The sequence below is a fragment of the Ammodytes marinus genome, assembly GCF_949987685.1.
Source record: "Ammodytes marinus genome assembly, chromosome: 17".
NCBI lineage: Eukaryota > Metazoa > Chordata > Actinopteri > Uranoscopiformes > Ammodytidae > Ammodytes > Ammodytes marinus.
Window position 1 is genome coordinate 787,700 of NC_137221.1, and position 22,794 is coordinate 810,493.

The 22,794-nt window shown below is 38.6% G+C and overlaps 1 protein-coding gene and 2 long non-coding RNA genes across 3 annotated transcripts; 2 read left to right on the top strand and 1 right to left on the bottom strand.

The window, feature by feature from the left end:
- Nucleotides 1-3,364: 3,364 nt before the first annotated feature.
- Nucleotides 3,365-4,917, top strand: LOC307263819. The gene is made up of 3 exons (XR_013845292.1): nucleotides 3,365-3,429; nucleotides 4,274-4,334; nucleotides 4,427-4,917. It is a non-coding gene; the product is annotated as an uncharacterized lncRNA (long non-coding RNA).
- Nucleotides 4,918-7,306: 2,389 nt separating this feature from the next.
- LOC307264024 (uncharacterized protein) lies at nucleotides 7,307-9,860 on the top strand (the record flags this gene model as incomplete). Its single annotated transcript, XM_080045349.1, has 4 exons — nucleotides 7,307-7,340; nucleotides 7,612-7,689; nucleotides 8,471-8,531; nucleotides 8,624-9,860. 4 exons carry the CDS (start codon nucleotides 7,307-7,309, stop codon nucleotides 9,165-9,167), a joined length of 717 nt encoding a protein of 238 aa, XP_079901475.1. The 3' UTR covers nucleotides 9,168-9,860.
- A 4,934-nt stretch (nucleotides 9,861-14,794) lies between these two features.
- On the bottom strand, nucleotides 14,795-16,192 carry LOC307263919. The gene is made up of 3 exons (XR_013845299.1): nucleotides 16,134-16,192; nucleotides 14,959-15,019; nucleotides 14,795-14,868 (listed from the first exon to the last, which is right to left on the bottom strand). It is a non-coding gene; the product is annotated as an uncharacterized lncRNA (long non-coding RNA).
- Between the last annotated feature and the right edge of the window lie 6,602 nt (nucleotides 16,193-22,794).

Here is a 22,794-nt window from a genome sequence, read left to right on the forward strand (position 1 = left end):
GATTTGCACTTCATATTTCTATTCTATTTTGTCTTATTCTTCAATATAATTTTCATGTCTATGTTCATTTTATGTCTGTTTTAAAATGAAGTTTGTAATATATGTCATTTTAGCATTGTAAAGAACTTTGAGCTGCATTTCTTGTAAGAAAAGGGCTATACAAGTACAGTTTGTTATACATTTAAATAAGATGTGTCTGATGGATCCTGTGTGTGCATTCCTGAGGTGACATAACATACTGTGCCTGTGACACTCCTTTCTGGCATGACATCAGTTAAGTATCCGTTCTACACTGACAGTAATAAATCAAACAATGTGTCTATGAGTTACATAATCGTAACACATGTTCAGAGGGCCTGCTGCTGTTTTTTTTTAAAGATTATCTTATTATCTTATTGCACAGATTTTGAGAGACAGGGCTGAAATGGGGCATATAAGGGACCAGGCTGGATTCTAACCCGGGTCTGCTGTGAAGAGGACTGAGACTCTATGGGGGGGTCTCTCACCAATACACTACGAACGTTTCTGTAAAGAAAGAAGTCACTGTTGGTTTTCATTAGAATGTGACACACATGTCAGGGACGGATCTGAAAACCTGGACATTATTTGAATTGTATGTAAAGTCCCTGTAAACCCAGATCACAATCTCCTTCTAGCTGTGTAAACTAGATGGGTAGTTGCATGATAATAAAGCAACTGAAAAGAGCTACAGGCAGATTTATCATTCCAAAATGAAGATATTGTCATTTAAGTTTGATACAACTTTGATGGCATATATTGATTTGTTTACTACTACTGTTTTTTATTTACTACTATTTTAGACCAGCTTTCCAGAGGCATAAAGTAACTTATTTAACACATAATTTAAATACTTATACAATTCCTGAATGTTAGATCCATTTATAGTAACAACACAGGTCCCAAGCTTACAATGAGACACACACCTGTCGGTTTGGGTGGATCCCGTTAGCAACAGCCATTCAGCTTCTTTTTTTTTACTATTTCTTAAATGCAATGTCTAATTAATGTTTGTTATGCCTCTTTAAAGCACTTTGAATGGCCTTCTGTCTGAATTGTGCTACAGAAATAAACTTGCCTTGCCTTTTACACAGTCTGCAGCTTCAGGGCTCAACAACCACATGGCATCTCTTCACTTCACTGCACTAACCTGGTCAGACAGCGGGGAAATAAGTTGCTCTATTTCATGATCACTTCTCATTAATTGCAATCAGACAAAAGGAAGTGTTATTTAAATTACAGGAATAGGAACAAGTATAACTATTTTGGGAGTCTTAGGGGAAGTTTTAGCAAATAATATGATTAATGCACCAGAGATTTGTCTTCAATCTAAAGACGACAAAAGGTGACAAAAGATGTACAATGCCTAACAAAAGGGATCACACCGTCATACAAGGTGTGGTACAACTCCCAGTGTGTCATTAAAAAAACACAACAAGCTAGATACAAGCCTGGTGCAATCTCTTCAGGACAAAACGTCAAGTCTATAAAAAACTAAAATGTCACTCAACCAGTTATATACAGTATCTCACAAAAGTGAGTACACCCCTCATATTTCTTCAAATATTTCATTATATCTTTCCATGGGACAACACTGAAGAAATGACACTTTGATACAATGTAAAGTAGTCAGTGTACAGCTTGTATAACAGTGTAATTTTACTGTCGCCTCAAAATAACTCGACACACAGCCATTAATGTCTAAACTGAAGGCAACAAAAGTGAGTACACCCCTAAGAAAAAATGTCCAAATTGGGCCCAAAGTGTCAATATTTTGTGTGGCCACCATTATTTTCCAGCACTACCTTAACCCTCTTGGGCATGGAGTTCACCAGAGCTTCACAGGTTCCCACTGGAATCCTCTTCCACTCATTCATGACAACATCACGGAGCTGGTCGATATTAGAGACCTTGCGCTCCTCCATCTCCCGTTTTAAGAAGCCCCAAAGATGCTCAATAGGGTTTAGGTCTGGGGACATGCTTGGCCAGTCCATCACCTTTACCCTCAGCTTCTTTAGCAAGCCACTGGTCGTCTTGGAGGTGTGTTTGGGGTCGTTATCATGTTGCAATACTGCCCTGTAGCCCAGTTTACGAAGGTTGAGTGCACGTTTTCAGCGTCATACCAAGAGGTTGGCTTTGGAAAATTGACGTATGAGTGCTGCCAGCATTGCTGCAGGGCTTGAAGGGGTGGGGGGTCAACCTGTCAGTGCTCAGACCATACGCCGCACTCTGCATCATACTGGTCTGCATGGCTGTCGTCCGAGAAGGAAGCCTATTCTAAAGATGATGCAAAATAAAGCCCACAAATTGTTTGCTGAAGACAAGCAGACTACGGACATGGATCACTGCAACCATGTCCTGTGGTCTGATGAGACCAAGATAAACTTATTTGGTTCAGATGGTGTTAAGAGTGTGTGGTAGCAACCAGGTGAGGAGTACAAAGACAAGTGTGTATTGCCTATAGTCAAGCATGGTGGTTGGAGTGTCATGGTCTGGGGCTGCATGAGTGCTGCCAGCACTGGGGATCTACAGTTCATTGAATACCAACATGTACTGTGCCATACTGAAGCAGAACATGATCCCCTCCCTTCGTAAACTGGGCCGCAGGGCAGTATTGCAACATGATAACGACCCCAAACACACCTCCTAACGACCAGTGGCTTGCTAAAGAAGCTGAGGGTAAAGGTGATGGACTGGCCAAGCATGTCCCCAGACCTAAACCCTATTGAGCATCTTTGGGGCTTCTTAAAACAGGAGATGGAGGAGCGCAAGGTCTCCAGTATCCACCAGCTCTGTGATGTTGTCATGAATGAGGGGAAGAGGATTCCAGTGGCAACCTGTGAAGCTCTGGTGAACTCCATGCCCATGAGGGTTAAGGTAGTGCTGGAAAATAATGGTGGCCACACAAAATATTGACACTTTGGGCCCAATTTGGACATTTTAACTCAGGGGTGTACTCACTTTTGTAACCGGCAGTTTAGACATTAATGACTCTGTGTCGAGTTATTTTGAGGGGACAGTAAATTTACACTGTTATATAAGCTGTACACACGCTACTTTACATTGTATCAAAGTGTCATTTATTCAGTGTTGTCCCATGAAAAGATATAATGAAATATTTGAAGAAATGTGAGGGGTGTACTCACTTTTGTGAGATACTGTATATTTTTTTAAACACTACATATCACATCAACCTAGTAGTGCTTACGTTAGGCCACACCTTTGACAGTGGGGAAAAACATTACTCATAGAATTCATCTACGTCTTTTTCTCATTGCCTAATGTCAACTCACCTGCTTTTTGTGGATATAAAAGCAGCTGTTTGTTGAGTAGTAGGACATCACCGAGCAAACAGCAAAGGAAACAGAACAGGTGGAATCAGTGAAGCATTTTCATCACCAGACGAAATCTGTAAGTACTTTATTGTTTATTGTTTTATTGTTTATTGTGGATCCCCATTAGTTGACGCAGAAGCGGCAGACTTGTCTTCATTGTTATTGATGACTGAAGCATTGTTCCCTTTCTTGCTTTAATTGCGATGTAATTATGGAATTAGACTTTGGTTCTTTATAATGGGAGTTGACTTAAGGTGAGATACTGCAGGTGAATAGGGTAACATTTTAACTTGTCATCATGAAACTTTACCAGTTGATTACTGACATTAAAACAATATATTTTTTTTGTTAGTTTTTTTGGAAATTTTAAAATGAATATGCAAAATTGGCAATTTCTAATTTAGCATAAATAACGTTGCATCTGTTTGAAAATCAAAAATCTAGATTGAATATATTTTGGGACTTATACAAGTATGAAAGAAGACTTGAAAAACCTATGTTCTCTCCTGCCCTGTCTCACCTTCATATAAGTGAAGTGATCTCTGTGTGTGTCATTCTATAAGAAAAATAGAAAGATTTTTAAACACGTTTTTAATGTTTCTATAATGATTTTGGTTATTGTGTGAATCTAAAGCTACATTTATGTTTCTATTTGAAAGTCGTTTAATTTTTTTTTTAAAGCCTGTTTTATTTCAGTCACAATGAGATGCTCACGACAAACACAATTTTATTTCATAGAACTTTAAGGTTCTACGAGGAACTTTTAAATATCATAGCATTTCATAAATCATTGTAACTGCTTTATGTTATTTTCTGTTCATTTTCTAGTCTATCTTTTCTTTGTCACTTTATCATTCTATTTCTCACCTAAAAAATTAAAAATGTAATCTGACCAAAATCAAATTTTGTATTTTCTTTAGACAGCAAATCAACTTTCCACAATGATGATGAAGATCTGTGTCCTTCTACTTCTGTTTGTTGGTAAGTTTAAGATTTTACTTTCTCATACCATTCTGTCTGAATGTAACATAATCTGAACGTAATATTAATCCATTCATGACTTTGTTCTACAGCCTCAGGCAACGGACAGACGACAGTGACAGTTGCCCCAACAACCGCTGCCCCAACAACCACTGTTGCTCCAACCACCGCTGCTCCAACCACCGTTGCTCCAACAACCACCGTTGCCCCAACAACCACGGTCGCCCCAACAACCACCGTTGCCCCAACAACCACCGTTGCCCCAACTACCACCGTTGCCCAAGAACAAACAACCAATTCCTCCTCTGCTGTCTTCAACAACACTAGTTTCCTGTTGGTCATCGCCGTCGTTACAGCAATTCTTCATAATTAAAAACTGAACCAGAAACAGGAACTCAACAACCAAAATGTATCACTTCATAGACACTTTATTGAGGCCTACTTTATCTAGCCTATATATTAAAACCCCGTCTTTAAAGCCCTCAAAACTCACATATCACGACTGACCCATCCCACGTAACTCCACTCTCTAACATACTCATCGATATGTTTTAAAAAATATATATATTTTATGTTTTTATTGGTAACACTTCACAATAATGGTACATAAATGAACTGTTAGTTAATGCTAATTTAATGCTTTTAAGGGTTAGTTTATTTTTCATCAAGTAAGTGTTAACGCTTGGTTAACTAATACTTATTTAAGCATAAACTAAGCATAACAGTTTGTTAATGCTTAGTTTAAGTTTATTAAGTATGTACTAAGCGTTTATTAACAGTTAGGTAATGTTTAGCAAATGCTTATTTAGCCTCAATTAAGCATTAACTGTGTTACCTATTTATTTATATATCTACTGTATTTGTGCTTGTTTTAACTGTCAGGTGTCCTTGAGTGTTATGGAAGGCGCCCATACATACAATGAATTAATATTATTATTTATTTCCAAACTGAAGGGTTTGAATTAATTTATTCAATTATTTTTAATCACTTTACCTTGATTTGTATCTATTTATTATACCTTGCATTTTGTATTTTTATATCTATTTGTGTTTGCATATGCTGTAACTGTGACTTGTATATTTCCTTAACACAAAATAAATGTTATAATTATAAATCATGTGCCAGCCATTCTTTAAACCTATTTCGAATGTTAGAATTAATCGTGATTAATTGTGATTAATCCACAGAATCCTGTGATTAATCTGATTAAAAATGTTAATCCTTTGACAGCCCTACTTCATATATATATTTTTTTTACATACTTGATTTTTTAATTATTTTTTAAAGAACACATACACACACAACTGAAAAAGTGAACACGAAAACAAAAGACAAAATAAAATAAACAATTTACAGCGTACTCTACTTTACAGGTTTGTAAGAACTTCCAATTACATTGTTTAAACTAAAGGAAAATGTTAAGCAGAAAGTAAAAAGTCAACAAGTTGTAATGTAGGTCCCTTCAGTACTGTTATATAGTCAAGGAAAGGCTGACATATCTGTTTAAATTGTTCTGCTTTCCCTGAAATCTCATAACGAATTTGCACTTCATATTTCTATTATATTTTGTCTTATTCTTCAATATAATTTTCATGTCTATGTTCATTTTATGTCTGTTTTAAAATGAAGTTTGTAATATATATCATTTTAGCATTGTAAAGAACTTTGAGCTGCATTTCTTGTAAGAAAAGGGCTATACAAGAAAAGTTTGTTATACATTTAAATAAGATGTGTCTGATGGATCCTGTGTGTGCATTCCTGAGGTGACATAACATACTGTGCCTGTGACACTCCTTTCTGGCATGACATCAGTAAAGTATCCGTTCTACACTGACAGTAATAAATCAAACAATGTGTTTATGAGTTACTAATCGTAAAACACATGTTCAGAAGGCCTGCTGCCGTTAATATATTTTTTTTTAAAGATTTTCTTTTGGCATTTTTTACTTTATTGCACAGATTTCGAGAGACAGTGCTGAAATGGGGCAAATAAGGGACCAGGCTGGATTCTAACCCGGGTCTGCTGTGAAGAGGACTGAGACTCTATGGGGGGGGGGGGGGGCGGGGAGGGGGGGGGGGCTCTCACCAATACACTACGAACGTTTCTGTAAAGAAAGACGTCACTGTTGGTTTTCATTAAAATGTGACACACATCTCAGGGACGGATCTGAAAACCTGGACATTATTTGAATTGTATGTAAAGTCCCTTGTAAACCCAGATCACAATCTCCTTCTAGCTGTGTAAACTAGATGGGTAGTTGCATGATAATAAAGCAACTGAAAAGAGCTACAGGCATATTTATCATTCCAAAATGAAGATATTGTCATTTAAGTTTGATACACCCAACTTTGATGGCATATATTGATTTGTTTACTACTACTGTTTTTTATTTACTACTATTTTAGACCAGCTTTCCAGAGGCATAAAGTAACTTATTTAACACACAATTTAAATACTTATACAATTCCTGAATGTTAGATCCATTTATAGTAACAACACAGGTCCCAAGCTTACAATGAGACACACACCTGTCGGTTTGGGTGGATCCCGTTAGCAACAGCCATTCAGCTTCTTAATTTGTACTATTTCTTAAATGCAATGTCTAATTAATGTTTGTTATGCCTCTTTAAAGCACTTTGAATGGCCTTCTGTCTGAATACTGTAGTGCTATTGAAATAAACTTGCCTTGCCTTTTACACAGTCTGCAGCTTCATGGCTCAACAACCACATGGCATCTCTTCACTTCACTGCACTAACCTGGTCAGACAGCGGGGAAATAAGTTGCTTTATTTCATGATCACTTCTCATTAATTGCAATCAGACAAAAGGAAGTGTTATTTAAATTACAGGAATAGGAACAAGTATAACTATTTTGGGAGTCTTGGTGGGAAGTTTTAGCAAATAATATGATTAATGAACCAGAGATTTGTCTTCAATCTAAAGACGACAAAAGGTGACAAAAAATGTACAATGCCTAACAAAAGGGATCACACCGTCATAAAAGGTGTGGTACAACTCCCAGTGTGTCATTAAAAAAACACAACAAGCTAGATACAAGCCTGGTGCAATCTCTTCAGGACAAAACGTCAAGTCTATAGAAAACTAAAATGTCACTCAACCAGTTATATATATCAACCTAGTAGTGCTTACGTTAGGTCACACCTTTGACAGTGGGGAAAAACATTACTCATAGAATTCATCTACGTCTTTTTCCCATTGCCTAATGTCAACTCACCTGCTTTTTGTGGATATAAAAGCAGCTGTTTGTTGAGTAGTAGGACATCACCGAGCAAACAGCAAAGGATACAGAACAGGTGGAATCAGTGAAACATTTTCATCACCAGACAAAATCTGTAAGTACTTTAATGATGACTGAAGCATTGTTCCCTTTCTTGCTTTAATTGCGATGTAATTATGGAATTAGACTTTGGTTCTTTATAATGGGAGTTGACTTAAGGTGAGATACTGCAGGTGAATAGGGTAACATTTTAACTAGTCATCATGAAACTTTACCAGTTGATTACTGACATTAAAACAATATATTTTTTCTGTTAGTTTTTTCGCTTATTTTTAAGTAAATATGCAAAATTGGCAATTTCTAATTTAGCATGCATAACGCATTGCATCTGTTTGAAAATCAAAAATCTACATTGATATATATTTTGGGACTTTTATTTATACAAGTATGAAAGAAGACTTGAAAAACCTATGTTCTCTCCTGCCCTGTCTCACCTTCATATAAGTGAAGTGATCTCTGTGTGTGTCATTCTGTAAGAAAAATAGAAAGATTTTTAAACACGTTTTTAACGTTTCTATAATGATTTTGGTTATTGTGTGAATCTAAAGCTAAATTTATGTTTCTATTTGAAAGTCCTTTAAACATTTTTTTTTAAAGCCTGTTTTATTTCAGTCACAATGAGATGCTCACGACAAACACAATTTTATTTCATAGAACTTTAAGGTTCTACGAGGAACTTTTAAATATCATAGCATTTCATAAATCATTGTAACTGCTTTATGTTATTTTCTGTTCATTTTCTAGTCTATCTTTTCTTTGTCACTTTATCATTCTATTTCTCACCTAAAAAATTAAAAATGTAATCTGACCAAAATCAAATTTTGTATTTTCTTTAGACAGCAAATCAACTTTCCACAATGATGATGAAGATCTGTGTCCTTCTACTTCTGTTTGTTGGTAAGTTTAAGATTTTACTTTCTCATACCATTCTGTCTGAATGTAACATAATCTGAACGTAATATTAATCCATTCATGACTTTGTTCTACAGCCTCAGGCAACGGACAGACGACAGTGACAGTTGCCCCAACAACCGCTGCCCCAACAACCACTGTTGCTCCAACCACCGTTGCTCCAACAACCACCGTTGCTCCAACAACCACCGTTGCCCCAACAACCACGGTCGCCCCAACAACCACCGTTGCCCCAACAACCACGGTTGCCCCAACAACCACCGTTGCCCCAACAACCACCGTTGCTCCAACAACCACCGTTGCCCCAACAACCACGGTCGCCCCAACAACCACCGTTGCCCCAACAACCACCGTTGCCCCAACAACCACCGTTGCCCCAACAACCACCGTTGCCCCAACAACCACGGTCGCCCCAACAACCACCGTTGCCCCAACAACCACCGTTGCTCCAACAACCACCGTTGCCCCAACAACCACGGTCGCCCCAACAACCACCGTTGCCCCAACAACCACGGTCGCCCCAACAACCACCGTTGCCCCAACTACCACGGTCGCCCCAACAACCACCGTTGCCCAAGAACAAACAACCAATTCCTCCTCTGCTGTCTTCAACAACACTAGTTTCCTGTTGGTCATCGCCGTCGTTACAGCAATTCTTCATAATTAAAAACTGAACCAGAAACAGGAACTCAACAAACAAAATATATCACTTCATAGACACTTTATTGAGGCCTACTTTATCTAGCCTATATATTAAAACCCCGTCTTTAAAGCCCTCAAAACTCACATATCACGACTGACCCATCCCACGTAACTCCACTCTCTAACATACTCATCGATATGTTTTAAAAAATATATATATTTGATGTTTTTATTGGTAACACTTCACAATAATGGTACATAAATGAACTGTTAGTTAATGCTAAGTTAATGCTTTTAAGGGTTAGCTTATTTTTCATCAAGTAAGTGTTAACGCTTGGTTAACTAATACTTATTTAAGCATAAACTAAGCATAACAGTTTGTTAATGCTTAGTTTAAGTTTATTAAGCATGTACTAAGCGTTTATTAACAGTTAGGTAATGTTTAGCAAATGCTTATTTAGCCTCAATTAAGCATTAACTGTGTTACCTATTTATTTATATATCTACTGTATTTGTGCTTGTTTTAACTGTCAGGTGTCCTTGAGTGTTATGGAAGGCGCCCATACATACAATGAATTAATATTATTGTTTATTTCCAAACTGAAGGGTTTGAATTAATTTATTCAATTATTTTTAATCACTTTACTTTGATTTGTATTTATTTATTATACCTTGAATATGTTTTTTTCATATTTATTTGTGTTTGCATATGCTTCACCTTTTGACTTGTATATTTTCTGCACACAAAATAAATGTTATGATTATAAAGCTTGTGCCAGCCATTCTTTAAAAGTGCTATGAGGAACATTTAAATTAAATTAAAAAAAAAATTCTTCTGGTGATCATAAATGACACGTAACAGCAAACGAGACCATCGGTGAAAAGAATGCTATTTTTATATAGTTTTTCTTGATGCCCTTGTCATGGGTACACTCACCCAGGAACAACAGCTTGCGTAGTAAAAACATTACCGCATTTGTCCAAAGGGGGCGCTAGAATGAACACAAACTGAAAGTTCCTTGTAGCACCTTAAAGTACAACACAAAATGTAAACATATATAAACAAATTCTAAACAAATTGTTCTATCCAAATACTAAGAAAATTCAAATCAGAATTCTTGAAATATGAGCCTGCTAAGATGTATTTTAAAAAGTTTTTTTCCTGTGATATTTTTTGTTGCTGATATCAGCCTGCTACATAGTCTCTTTGATAAACGCAGTGCACCCATACGAGCTAAACTGTAAAAGCTAGATAGCCTAATGGGAGGTCCACCTCTCGACAATATGCAAATGTTATCCTAAAAGCACTGTTTCTTTTTAGCAGGGCAATGCAAATGCAAGTGACAGCAGTATTCTCAGTATAAAGCTTAGTTAAAAAAAACAGCTTTTTTTACCATCTAGACCATTTTACAGGACTGTGGGCGTCATTGTTTTTATTATATAGAACGGCAGAGAATGGGCATGTTTGATTCAAAATACTTATTGAGTAAGAAGAACTAAATCATAGCCCACCTCATCTAAACCGAACTTCTGTAAAGTTTATGAAACTAAAATTAAAATATCTTTAATGTGGATTGATAAATATGCCTATAACTCTTTTCAGATGTTTTACTATCATGCAGCTGACTCCCTAAGTTACATTAGTTGGAAGGATTTTGTTGATTTGGGTGAACAGGGGCTTTAAATACCTACTGAGAGATCACGGATGTTTTGCTGTATAAAGGACATTATGCAGCCAACACTAAAACCCACAACCTGGCACCATGTCAGGATGACGAGGTTTGGCTTCACCTCACATGAAAAACCTGTTCCTATTTCATGATAACTGTTGTGACCTTTTCCTCCATTTAAATGTTTTTATTTTGACTTTCTAAGGACAATGATACTGTCACGACCCTTGCAGCACTCTTACCTGTCACACAAGCCATAGTGTAAAGTAAGACTCAAATTCTGTGTATCACAAAACCTCTTGGCATAACTGAGGCATAACTAAAGTTGAAGATAGTTGCTATGTGTTCATTTTTCTTTTCTCTTAAAGGTGCTACGAGGAACTTTAAGATATGTCTGAAACAGTCTTATTTTGCCTCTGATGATCATAATTACATGTAACAGTTTCACCTATATAGTCACCTATTTTTGTAGAAATAGGTGAATATTTTTTCACAGTCCACTGAAAATACATCAGTGTTAATACACAGCCTATAGGCTCTGTAAACAGGCATGCTGCTAACTACAGTGGGCCCCTTTGTTTACATACCTTTTCGTTTACATTTCGCACACACACAGGAGCAGATAATAAGAAGATATTAGTTGATTTAAAAAAAAGTGATTTTGACAACAAGAGTTCTCCAGAATCCCTGACTCCACCTTTTAATCAAATTATCTGAACTCGTTGCCAAACTTTTATCAGTTGCTGCATCATAGCGAGTTGAACAGGTTTTTCTGACGAACACGCCAGGTGAATGTGGTGAAATTGCTTAGACGCGGTTAATATTATTTCCTCTCACACCCTGTTGGTTTTTTTCAGGTTCGTCTGCAACAGAGCAGCACAAACCACAGATAGAAACGGGACTCCAGTCCAGACCCCGGTCCCATTCTGTAGACAGCTGTCCTCTACCACAGGCCTTTATTTGATTCCTTTGTTGACGTTTTTAATATTAGAGCAAGGGAAAACTAGACGTACTTGTTTTCAAAGCGGCGAATAGAAGCTGATATAGACTATCATACAATCAGCTTGATAGCTTAGTAAGTTTATACAATATTTGTCAATTGTACACAGGGCACATTGCAATGTGTCTTTTCTCATCTCCCCTCTCAAGTTTTCCACTTTGGAGGGGGTCAGAGCGCAGGGTCAGCCATAGTACAGCACCCCTGGAGCAGTTTGGGGTTAAGTGTCTTGCTCAAGGACACAATGGTAGAGTTGGTGGGCACCCCTAGATGTAAAACCAGCCACCACTAATGTTACAAATAACACCCTCCTGTCCAGTGCAATCAAGACGATTCCCTGACACTGAACAAAATACTCTTACAAATGAGGAAGCTAGGGCCTCCATACATTTTCAGCCAGTTAAGTTTGTCCATTATAGCAGGGCGTATGCATTCTAATAGCTGGGAATGTTACACTATCAACCACAAAAATGTGTTCTCTTTCAGAAAGACTATTAAAGGTGCTCCGAGGAACTTTCAGTTTTTGTTAATTCAAGGGCCCCCTTTGAACAAAAGCGGTAGTGTTTCCCGGGTGAGCGTATACCCATGACAAAGGCATTAAGAAAAACTATATGAAAATATAATTATTTGCACTGATGATCTCGTTTGCTGTTACATGTAATGTATTATCATCAGAGGAAAAATGTTTCAGAAATATTTAAAAGTTACTCATAGCACCTTTAAAGAATGTCTGGCACAAGATTCATAATCATAACATTTATTTTGTGTGCAGAAAATATACAAGTCACAGTTAAAGCATATGCAAACACAAATAAATATAAAAATACATTATTCAAGTTATAATAAAGAAATACAAATCAAGGTAAAGTGGTTACAAATAATTGCAATACATTAATTCAAACCCTTCTGTTTGTAAATAAATAATAATTATTCATTGTATGTATGGGCGCCTTCCATAGCACTCAAGGACACCCGGGCACAAATACATTATAAGAATATTTAGATAAATAAATAAATACAAAAAAAACATCAACAAAAAAAATCATATTGATGAGTATGTTAGAGAGTGGAGTTACGTGGAAATATGTGAGTTTTGAGGGTTTTACAGATTAGGAGATTAATATATAAATAAAGTGTCTATGAAATGATACATTTTGGTTGTTGAGTTCCTGTTTCTGGTTCAGTTTTTAATTCTGAAGAATTGCTGTAACGACGGCGATGACCAACAGGAAACTAGTGTTGTTGAAGACAGCAGAGGAGGAATTGGTTGTTTGCTCTTGGGCAGTGGTGGTTGTTGGGGCAACTGAGGTTGTTGGTTCCTGGGCCATGGTGGTTGTTGGAGCAGCGGTGGTTGTTGGGGCAACGGTGGTTGTTGGGGCAACTGTGGTTGTTGGGGCAACGGTCGTTGTTGGTTCTTGAGCAACGGTTGTTGTTGGGGCAACTGTGGTTGTAGGAGCAACTGTGGTTGTTGAGGCAACTGTGGTTGTTGGTTCTTGAGCAACTGTGGTTGTTGGGGCAGCTGTTGTTGTTGAGGCAACTGTGGTTGTTGGTTCTTGAGCAACTGTGGTTGTTGGTTCTTGAGCAACTGTGGTTGTTGGGGCAGCTGTTGTTGTTGAGGCAACTGTGGTTGTTGGTTCTTGAGCAACTGTGGTTGTTGGGGCAGCTGTGGTTGTAGGAGCAACTGTGGTTGTTGAGGCAACTGTGGTTGTTGGTTCTTGAGCAACTGTGGTTGTTGGGGCAGCTGTTGTTGTTGAGGCAACTGTGGTTGTTGGTTCTTGAGCAACTGTGGTTGTTGGTTCTTGAGCAACTGTGGTTGTTGGGGCAGCTGTTGTTGTTGAGGCAACTTTGGTTGTTGGGGCAGCGGTGGTTGTTGGTGTTGGGGCAGCGGTGGTTGTTGGAGCAACAGTGGTTGTTGGGGCAACTGTGGTTGTAGGAGCAACGGTGGATGTTGGGGCAAGTGTTGTTGTTGGGGCAACTGTGGTTGTTGCGGTAACAGTGGTTGTTGGAGCAACCGTGGTTATTGGTGCAGCGGTGGTTGTTGGGGCAACGGTGGTTGTTGGAGCAACCGTGGTTTTTGGGGTTGCGGTTGTTGTAGGAACAACAGTGGTTGTTGGGGCAGCGGTGGTTGTTGAGGCAACGGTGGTTGTTGGGGCAACGGTGGATGTTGGGGCGACGGTGGTTGCAGGAGCAGCGGTGGTTGTTGGGGCAACGGTGGATGTTGGGGCAACGGTGGTTGTATGAGCAACGGTGGTTGTTGGGGCAGCAGTGGTTGTTGGGGCGACGGTGGTTGTATGAGCAACGGTGGTTGTTGGGGCAACGGTGGATGTTGGGGCAAGTGTTGTTGTTGGGGCAACTGTGGTTGTAGGAGCAACGGTGGATGTTGGGGCAAGTGTTGTTGTTGGGGCAACGGTGGTTGTTGGGGCAGCGGTGGTTGTTGGCGCAGCAGTGGTTGTTTGGGCAACGGTGGTTGTCGGAGCAACCGTGGTTGTTGGGGTTGCGGTGGTTGTTGGCGCAGCGGTGGTTGTTTGGGCAACGGTGGTTGTTGGAGCAACCGTGGTTGTTGGGGCAGCGGTGGTTGTTGGCGCAGCGGTGGTTGTTGGGGCAAGTGTTGTTGTTGGGGCAAGTGTTGTTGTTGGGGCAGCGGTGGTTGTTGGCGCAGCAGTGGTTGTTTGGGCAACGGTGGTTGTCGGAGCAACCGTGGTTGTTGGGGTTGCGGTTGTTGTAGGAACAACGGTGGTTGTTGGGGTGACGGTGGTTGTTGGCGCAGCGGTGGTTGTTTGGGCAACGGTGGTTGTTGGAGCGACCGTGGTTGTTGGGGCAGCGGTGGTTGTTGGGGCAGCGGTGGTTGTTGGGGCAACTGTGGTTGTTGGGGCAGCTGTGGTTGTTGGGGCAGCGGTGGTTGTTGGGGCGACGGTGGTTGTTGGGGCGACGGTGGTTGTTGTAGGAGCAGCTGTCACTGTCGTTGAGGAAACTGGCATTGTCGTTGTGGACCCCGCCTGTCCGTTGCCTGAGGCTGTAGAACAAACATGAATGGATTAATATTACATTAAGATTATGCTACATTCTGACAGCAGGTTATGAGAAAGTAAAATCTTAAACTTACCAACAAACAGAAGTAGAAGGACACAGATGTTCAGCATCATTGTCTTGTGGTGCTTAGCTGTCTAAAAATATAAAGATTTCGGTCAGATTACATTTTTCATTCTGTTTGTTAGATATAGAATGATTAAGTGACACATAGGACAGATAGAGTAGAAAATTAACAGAAAATAACATGAAGCATTTACAATGATGTTTGTGATGCCATGATAACAGTCTAGAAATACAGATTATGTGAATTATAGAAAAAATATATATTAAAAAATAAACAAATAGACAATCAAATTAATTAAAGGTGCCCTTTGGACAAAAGCGGTAGTGTGTTTACTACACCAGCTGTTGTTCCAGGGGGAGCATACCCATGACAAAAGCATTAAGAAAAACTATATAAAAAAATAGCATGCTTAGCACTGATGGTCTTGTTTGCTGTTACATGTAATTTATGATCATCAGAGGAAAAATGAGACTGTTTCAGAAATATTTAAAAGTTCCTCGTAGCACCTTGAAGTTTTATGAAATAAGATTGTGTTTGTCATGATCATTTAATGGTGAATGAAATAAATCGGGCTTTAAAAAAAATGTTTTAACGACTTTCAAACGCAAACACAAGTCTCTCTAGATTTACACAACAACCAAAATCGATATAAAAAATTTAAAAACATTTTTCAAAATGGTTTTTATTTTCTTTTTCTCTAGAATAACACACACAGAGATCAATGCACTTATATGAAGGTGAGACAGGGCAGGAGAGAACATAGGTTCATCAAGTCTTCTTTCATACTTGTATAAATAAATGTCCCAAAATATATATCAATCTAGATTTTCGATTTTCAAAGAGATGCAATGCGTTATGCATGCTAAATTAGAAATTGCCAATTTTGCATATTTATTTAAACATTTTAGAATAAAACATTAAAATATTGTTTTAATGTCAGTAATCAACTGGTAAAGTTTCATGATGACAAGTTAAAATGTTACCCTATTCACCTGCAGTATCTCACCTTAAGTCAACTCCCATTATAAAGAACCAAAGTCTAATTCCATAATTACATCGCAATTAAAGCAAGAAAGGGAACAATGCTTCAGTCATCAATAACAATGAAGACAAGTCTGCCGCTTCTGCGTCAACTAATGGGGATCCACAATAAACAATAAAACAATAAACAATAAAGTACTTACAGATTTTGTCTGGTGATGAAAATGCTTCACTGATTCCACCTGTTCTGTTTCCTTTGCTGTTTGCTCGGTGATGTCCTACTACTCAACAAACAGCTGCTTTTATATCCACAAAAAGCAGGTGAGTTGACATTAGGCAATGAGAAAAAGACGTAGATGAATTCTATGAGTAATGTTTTTCCCCACTGTCAAAGGTGTGGCCTAACGTAAGCGCTACTAGGTTGATGTGATATGTAGTATTTAAAAAAAAAAACTGGTTGAGTGACCTTTTTTTTCTTCTTCTAGACTTGACGTTTTGTCCCCAAGAGATTGCACCAGGCTTGTTGTATATTGTACTTTGTTATGTTTTGATAATGACACATTGGGAGTTGTACCACACCTTTCATGACGGTGTGATCCCTTTTGTTAGGCATTGTACATTTGATATTATTTTTACACCATTGCATCTGCTAAAACTTCACCCTAGACTCCCAAAATAATATACTTGTTCCTATTCCTGTAATTTAAATAACACTTCCTTTTGTCTGATTGCAATTAATGAGAAGTGATCATGAAATAGAGCAACTTATTTCCCCGCTGTCTGACCAGGTTAGTGCAGTGAAGTGAAGAGATGCCATGTGGTTGTTGAGCCATGAAGCTGCAGACTGTGTAAAAGGCAAGGCAAGTTTATTTCTGTAGCACAATTCAACCACAAGGCCATTCAAAGTGCTTTAAAGAGGCATAACAAACATCAAGATTCGACATTGGAAATTGCATTTAAGAAATAGTAAAAAAAAATTAAAAGAGAAAGGTTGTTGCTAACGGGATCAACATAAACCAACAGGTGTGTGTCTCATTGTAAGCTTGGGACCTGTCTTGTTACTATAAATGGATCTAACATTCAGGAATTTGTTTATCATTATTTAAATTATGTTACATAAGTTACTTTATGCCTCTGGAAAGCTGCTATAAGCTAAAATAGTAGTAAATAAAAAACAGTAGTGGTAAACAAATCAATATATCATCAAAGTTGTGTGTATCAAACTTAAGTAACAATATCTTCATTTTGGAATGATAAATATGGCTGTAACTCTTTTCAGTTGCTTTATTATCATGCAGCTCCCCCCCTTTTTTCAAATTCAATTCAAATTCAAAAAAACTTTATTTGGCCCCAGGGGGCAATTGCATTACAAAGGACAAGGTTAGGTCCAAACATAAAACAAACAAAAACACAGCGTTGCTACCTGGCAGACAATACACACAAGCACAGGTGTCTACAAATACACAAATATATGCAAAGGTTGCTTTTTACACAGTTAGAAGGAGATTGTGATCTGGGGTTACAGGGACTTTACATAAAATTCAAATATTGTCCAGGTTTTCACATCCGTCTCTGAGATGTTTCTGTCACATTTAAATGAAAACCAACAGTGATGTAACTTTAAAGAAACACTTCATCACACAAGAATTCACTCTGAATTTAAACTGTTATTAGATAGGATGGCCTAGACTAGGGTAAAGAGGGTCTGACCAGTACCCAGCAGGTCTCTGCTTCCTCCCAGTAACCATGAGGTCTCTAGTTGGATCCCCGTCACCGGACAGGAGGGTGTTAGTAGTAAAACTAGTGGTGGCTGCTATTACATCTACCGGGCCCACCATCTCTACCATTGTGTCCTTGAGCAAGACACTTAACCCCAAACTGCTCCAGGGGCGCTGTACTATGGCTGACCCTGTGTGAGGACCCCTTCTAGAGTGTGGGAACTTGAGAGGGGATATGAGAAAAGACACATTTCAATGTAGCAATTGACTAATTGTTTGAAAAAAACTATTAACAGCAGCAGTCACTCTGAACATGTGTTACAATTATGTAACTCATAAACACATTGTTTGATTTATTACCGTCAGTGTAGAACGGATACTTTACTGATGTCATGCCAGAGAGGAGTGTCACAAGCTCAGTATGATTATACTGTACGTCACCTCAGGAATGCACACACAGGATCCATCGGACACACAGGCATTTATGTGAGTCCATGTTCAGCATTCTCCTATTTACGTATGTAAGTATCAATCCACTCAAATTGAATTATTCAAACTAAATGCGATATGCTGAGACCATGTACTATTATCTAATTTCTTATCACTTTCAGATATTTAATTATGTTCCTTTCTTTAATTTTATTATAATTGTGTTGGTGACACTTTACAATAAAGGTACATTAATTAACTGTTAGTTAATGCTATTAATGGATAGTGAATGCTTAGTAAATGCATATTAAGCATTAAGTAAGTGTTAATGCTTTGTTAACTAACGCTTAGCTAAGCATAAACTAAGCACAACATTTAGTAAATGCTCAGTTTATGTTTATTAAGCATTTACTTGGTATTTATTAACAGTTTGGTAATGCTTAGTAAATGCTTATTAAGCCTTAATCAAGCATTAACTATCAGTTAATTAATGTACCCTGGGCGAGACACTGAACCCCACATTGCTCCTGATAGTTAGCTTGCACCCTGTGTATGAATGTGTGTGTGAATGGAAACGTGTAAATGGGAACAGGTCGCGCTTGAAAAAAGATTCTCGCGTCTCAATGGGATTTACCTGTTTAAATAAAGGTTAAAAAAACATTTAAAAAACACCATAATCCCAAAGACAAGCTGCTGTCTACATGAACATGCAAACAATGATAATAACAGGCACATCAACATCGTAAAGGGGTTCAATAAAAGACAGGAATAAACATGTTTCCAAAGATAAGAGGATATTTTAAGACGTGACTGTCACCACGTATGTGTCATCACATTGTTAGAAACGTGGTTGAAGCCGTGACGCTCCTGGTGTGAAATCACAATGTTTAGGTTTTGTTGTGACGTGGAAACCAAGAAGGGAATCCCGAATGAAATGCTGAGTGACGCGTTGGCTTGAGTTTGAAAGTTTTTCTTGTGTTACTCAGAGAAAAACACGCCCGCCCTTCACACACACACGACGTCACAGTAGCTTATGTGTTGCCTCCCTCTCTGTTGCCTTCTATCTGTTGCCTCCCTCTCTGTTGCCTTCTATGTGTTGCCTCCTATGTATGGGTGGAGTAAGGTGTAAATCTGGAGAACGCTTGTTGTCAAAATCACTTTTTTTTGTCAAAATCAGTGAATATCTGCTCACAATCTGCTACCTGTCCGTACTGTGTGTGCTGTAAAATAAAATGTTGTCAAAATCACAATTTTTTTTAAACCGCAGCCTCCAATAGGGTATAATGCCAGAATCATGACCACGAGACCATTCAGACCAAAATAACACGACGTGTTGCTTATTAATTATTAGACACAAAAAAAAGAATTAAAAAATGTTCCCAACACATACGGAAAAGTATCAGACTGGCCCATCCGATGTCACACTCTTTCAAATGAACGGATATGTTGTTTTTGTTTAATTTTATTAATATATTTTTAACTTGCTTGTTTTGCTGTTTTCTTGCCCACTTTGCCCATAAATACAATGGATACTTATAATTAAAAATAATAATAATTTAAAAGAATTATGAGACACACAGCTAGACAACAAACTATATTAATATTATCATTAAAATATACAATAAAGCCAAAAAGTCCATCCATCCATAAGAATTCAATTCTGATATTTTTTGTCATAATAATTTTCTTTTGATTTATGATGATAGAATTATTCAATACTTAGTGTTGGAGCCATTTCACTTGATTAGACTAATTTAAAAGCATGATAAATGTCTCCATCTGGTGTTGACCAGTGGTAGTGACAGAAAGCCTTGTAATCAGGTCAGTAATTGTAGGCAGGTGTGCAATCAAACAGTGAATGCTGAGAGAGCACATAGTATTTTACAGTACAGAGTTGAAATGGGGAGACAGAGAGAGAGGGGGGGGGATGACCTGCAGTAAAGGTCCACGGGTCGGATTTGAACCCGTGACCACTGCAAACGAAGGCCGGAGCCGATATGGTACACGCTCTATCCACTACACCACCGGAGCGCCCTGACTACAATCAACTTCAACAAACCAAGTAAGTGCAATAATAATAACAAAGATAACTGGAAGCACATAGAATAACTCTTGACGGCATAAAGGCTTTAGCTAAGAACCACATTAAGAGAGCTTTCGACCTAACACTTAGAATTACATGTAGAGAAAATATTTTGTAAACCAACTGCAGGCTCTGCAAATGTAAACAAGTCCACGTGCCCCCTTCCCTGAAACTGCATAGTGGTGCACCTTTAAAGACCTACTACCCGGTGAAAATATGAAGGTGTATTGAACTCTGAGATCCTATGTAGTATAAATGTGCAAACATTTTAGAAATCGGATCATCCTAGCCTGAGAAAAGGCAGAAAGAGTGTTTTATGGTCTCACTGTCTAACCCTACATTTTCCCATGCGTGACATCAAACATGGTAAAATGTAGGGTTAGGATTAACAGGAAAGCTGGGCCAAGGGAAGACTGAAGGAAGAAAAACCTCATTCATTATATTATAATAGTGATTTTAATGATAGAACGCCGGTTCCGTAAGGGTGAAGTATTCCTTTAATGATATATTCCCAAATCACTTCTAGTTTGATGTGATTGGTGAAGAAAACCAAAATGCTTCTTCATATTATTCAGAATTTCGTGCTGTTTATTTGTGTTGTTGTTGTTGTTGTGCTGAAAGGCTGTGTCTGGTCCACCCTCACTGATAATTAACTGGTTGTTTCACTGTCATCCGCGACAAATGATATTGACATATATTTGTGCAGTATACACCTTGGCAACATGTGTTTGCATCAAGACGTCACGCATATAGCACTTTAGAAAGAAAGAGTGTGTGCGCGCGTGTGTGTGTGCGCGCATGTGTGTGTGTGTGTGTGTGTGAGAGAGGGTGAGAGAGACAGAGGGAGAGAGAGAGAGAGAGAGAGAAAAAAGACAGTAAAAAAAGTGAAAACAATTCTTTTAATTCCTGACACATACAGAGGGAGAGAGAAAAGGAGACATGCCGAGAGAGAGAGAGACAGACACAGAGAGAGAGAGAGAGGGAGGGAGGGAGAGAGAAAAGGAGAGACATGCCGAGAGAGAGAGAGAGACACAGAGAGAGAGAGAGGGAGGGAGGGAGAGAGAAAAGGAGAGACAGAGAGATGCCAACTTGGCCTCCAGAAGCTTTTAGAGGATTAGGAACAAAAAAAGAAGGTAAATTCCCCGCTCACCGTTTGTACATTAGAGGCTGTTCAGTGTCAGAACGGCACAGCTGCACCGCCTACTACATCAAATGCTGCTGCTGCTTTAATCCTACACACACACACACATCTCACACACACACACACACACACACACACCTCTCTCACACACACACACACACACAGCTGAGACAACTCGGATTCCAGAAACGTTTTTCTTGTTCTTGTTTTCTTATTTTCACCTGAACATGTTGACAGTCTGACATCTCAAAGGCTGTACGGTACGTTTTCTTTTCAACGTTCGTTTGTTTTCGCATTCCTAGAAATCGGATTAACATAATCATCATCTTTAGTTCAATTAAATATATGTGTCAGGAATTTATAAGGATTTTTTTTCAATCGTTTTTTTTATGTCTTATTGTGAAGTGTTACCAGAAGACTTATTTCATGCCGGCGCAAAAACACGCCCACAGTTTGCCGGTTGAGCGCCAGTTGCCCTCGTTCTTCATTTTGCGTTTAATTGAGTAAGCGTGTCTCTTCCTCTAGTGTTCCAGGCTTTCCTCCATATTTCAGAAGTGAATGAAAACTGCAGAGAACATCAGTTGTGTTTGTTGACTACAGTTGGCTGTGTGTTGCCACTGTAGCGCTCGTGCCACTTATTTTCAACAACAAGGCTTAAGGAAAGGAGCAATTTGTATACCTTTTAATTTAGCGCACCCAGGACTATCACTTTGAGTACATCATCATCATCATCATCTTTATTGTCAGGCTCAAGGTCCATAAAAAGAACACACAAAACATAAAAAACCCACCCCACAGATACACACATTTTCATAAAAGACATTCATACCAATACCTCCACATCGGTGACTGGCAACGAATTGTACTGTAGCTGGGATTAGTCAGCACAACAACAATGCAATTCTGTGACGTATTAAGGCGACAGATAAATGTATACATCAGGTTCCTCAACAATGCTCTGAAAGTGCTGACACCTGCATTACAAAACAGGGCACTAGCACTACAGCACCTAGGCCTCCTCAGTAGAATCCTGAAGCAGTCAGATTTCATGCAATTCATTTCCCCCTTTGCATGTGCTTTGTGAATAGCAGCACGCTATCTTTTTCTGACATTTTCACCGGTTTAGAGGCCGTTAAAGCATCCCAATCCTAGTGTGGACTTGGCTCTTATCTTCACATGCTTCGAACACACATGGAATTTAGTTTCTTTTATTTTTTTTATTTTTTTTCCGATATCTTTCTCGGCTTTTTCTCTTTTTTGAGTGTGACAATCAGCTAATCTGTAGATTCTCTTGGAAGTAGGAGGTCTTCAACACACACACACACACACACACACACACACACACACACACAAACACACACAGGGGTTGCCTTGCCAACTGCTTCGGGCCTGTTTTCTTCTGAGGTCTTCAATCTTGGAGCTTCTGTCGCTGCCGAGTTAAGAGCAGAAAGGGGAAAGCAGTCAGACCGGCAAAACACACACACACACACACA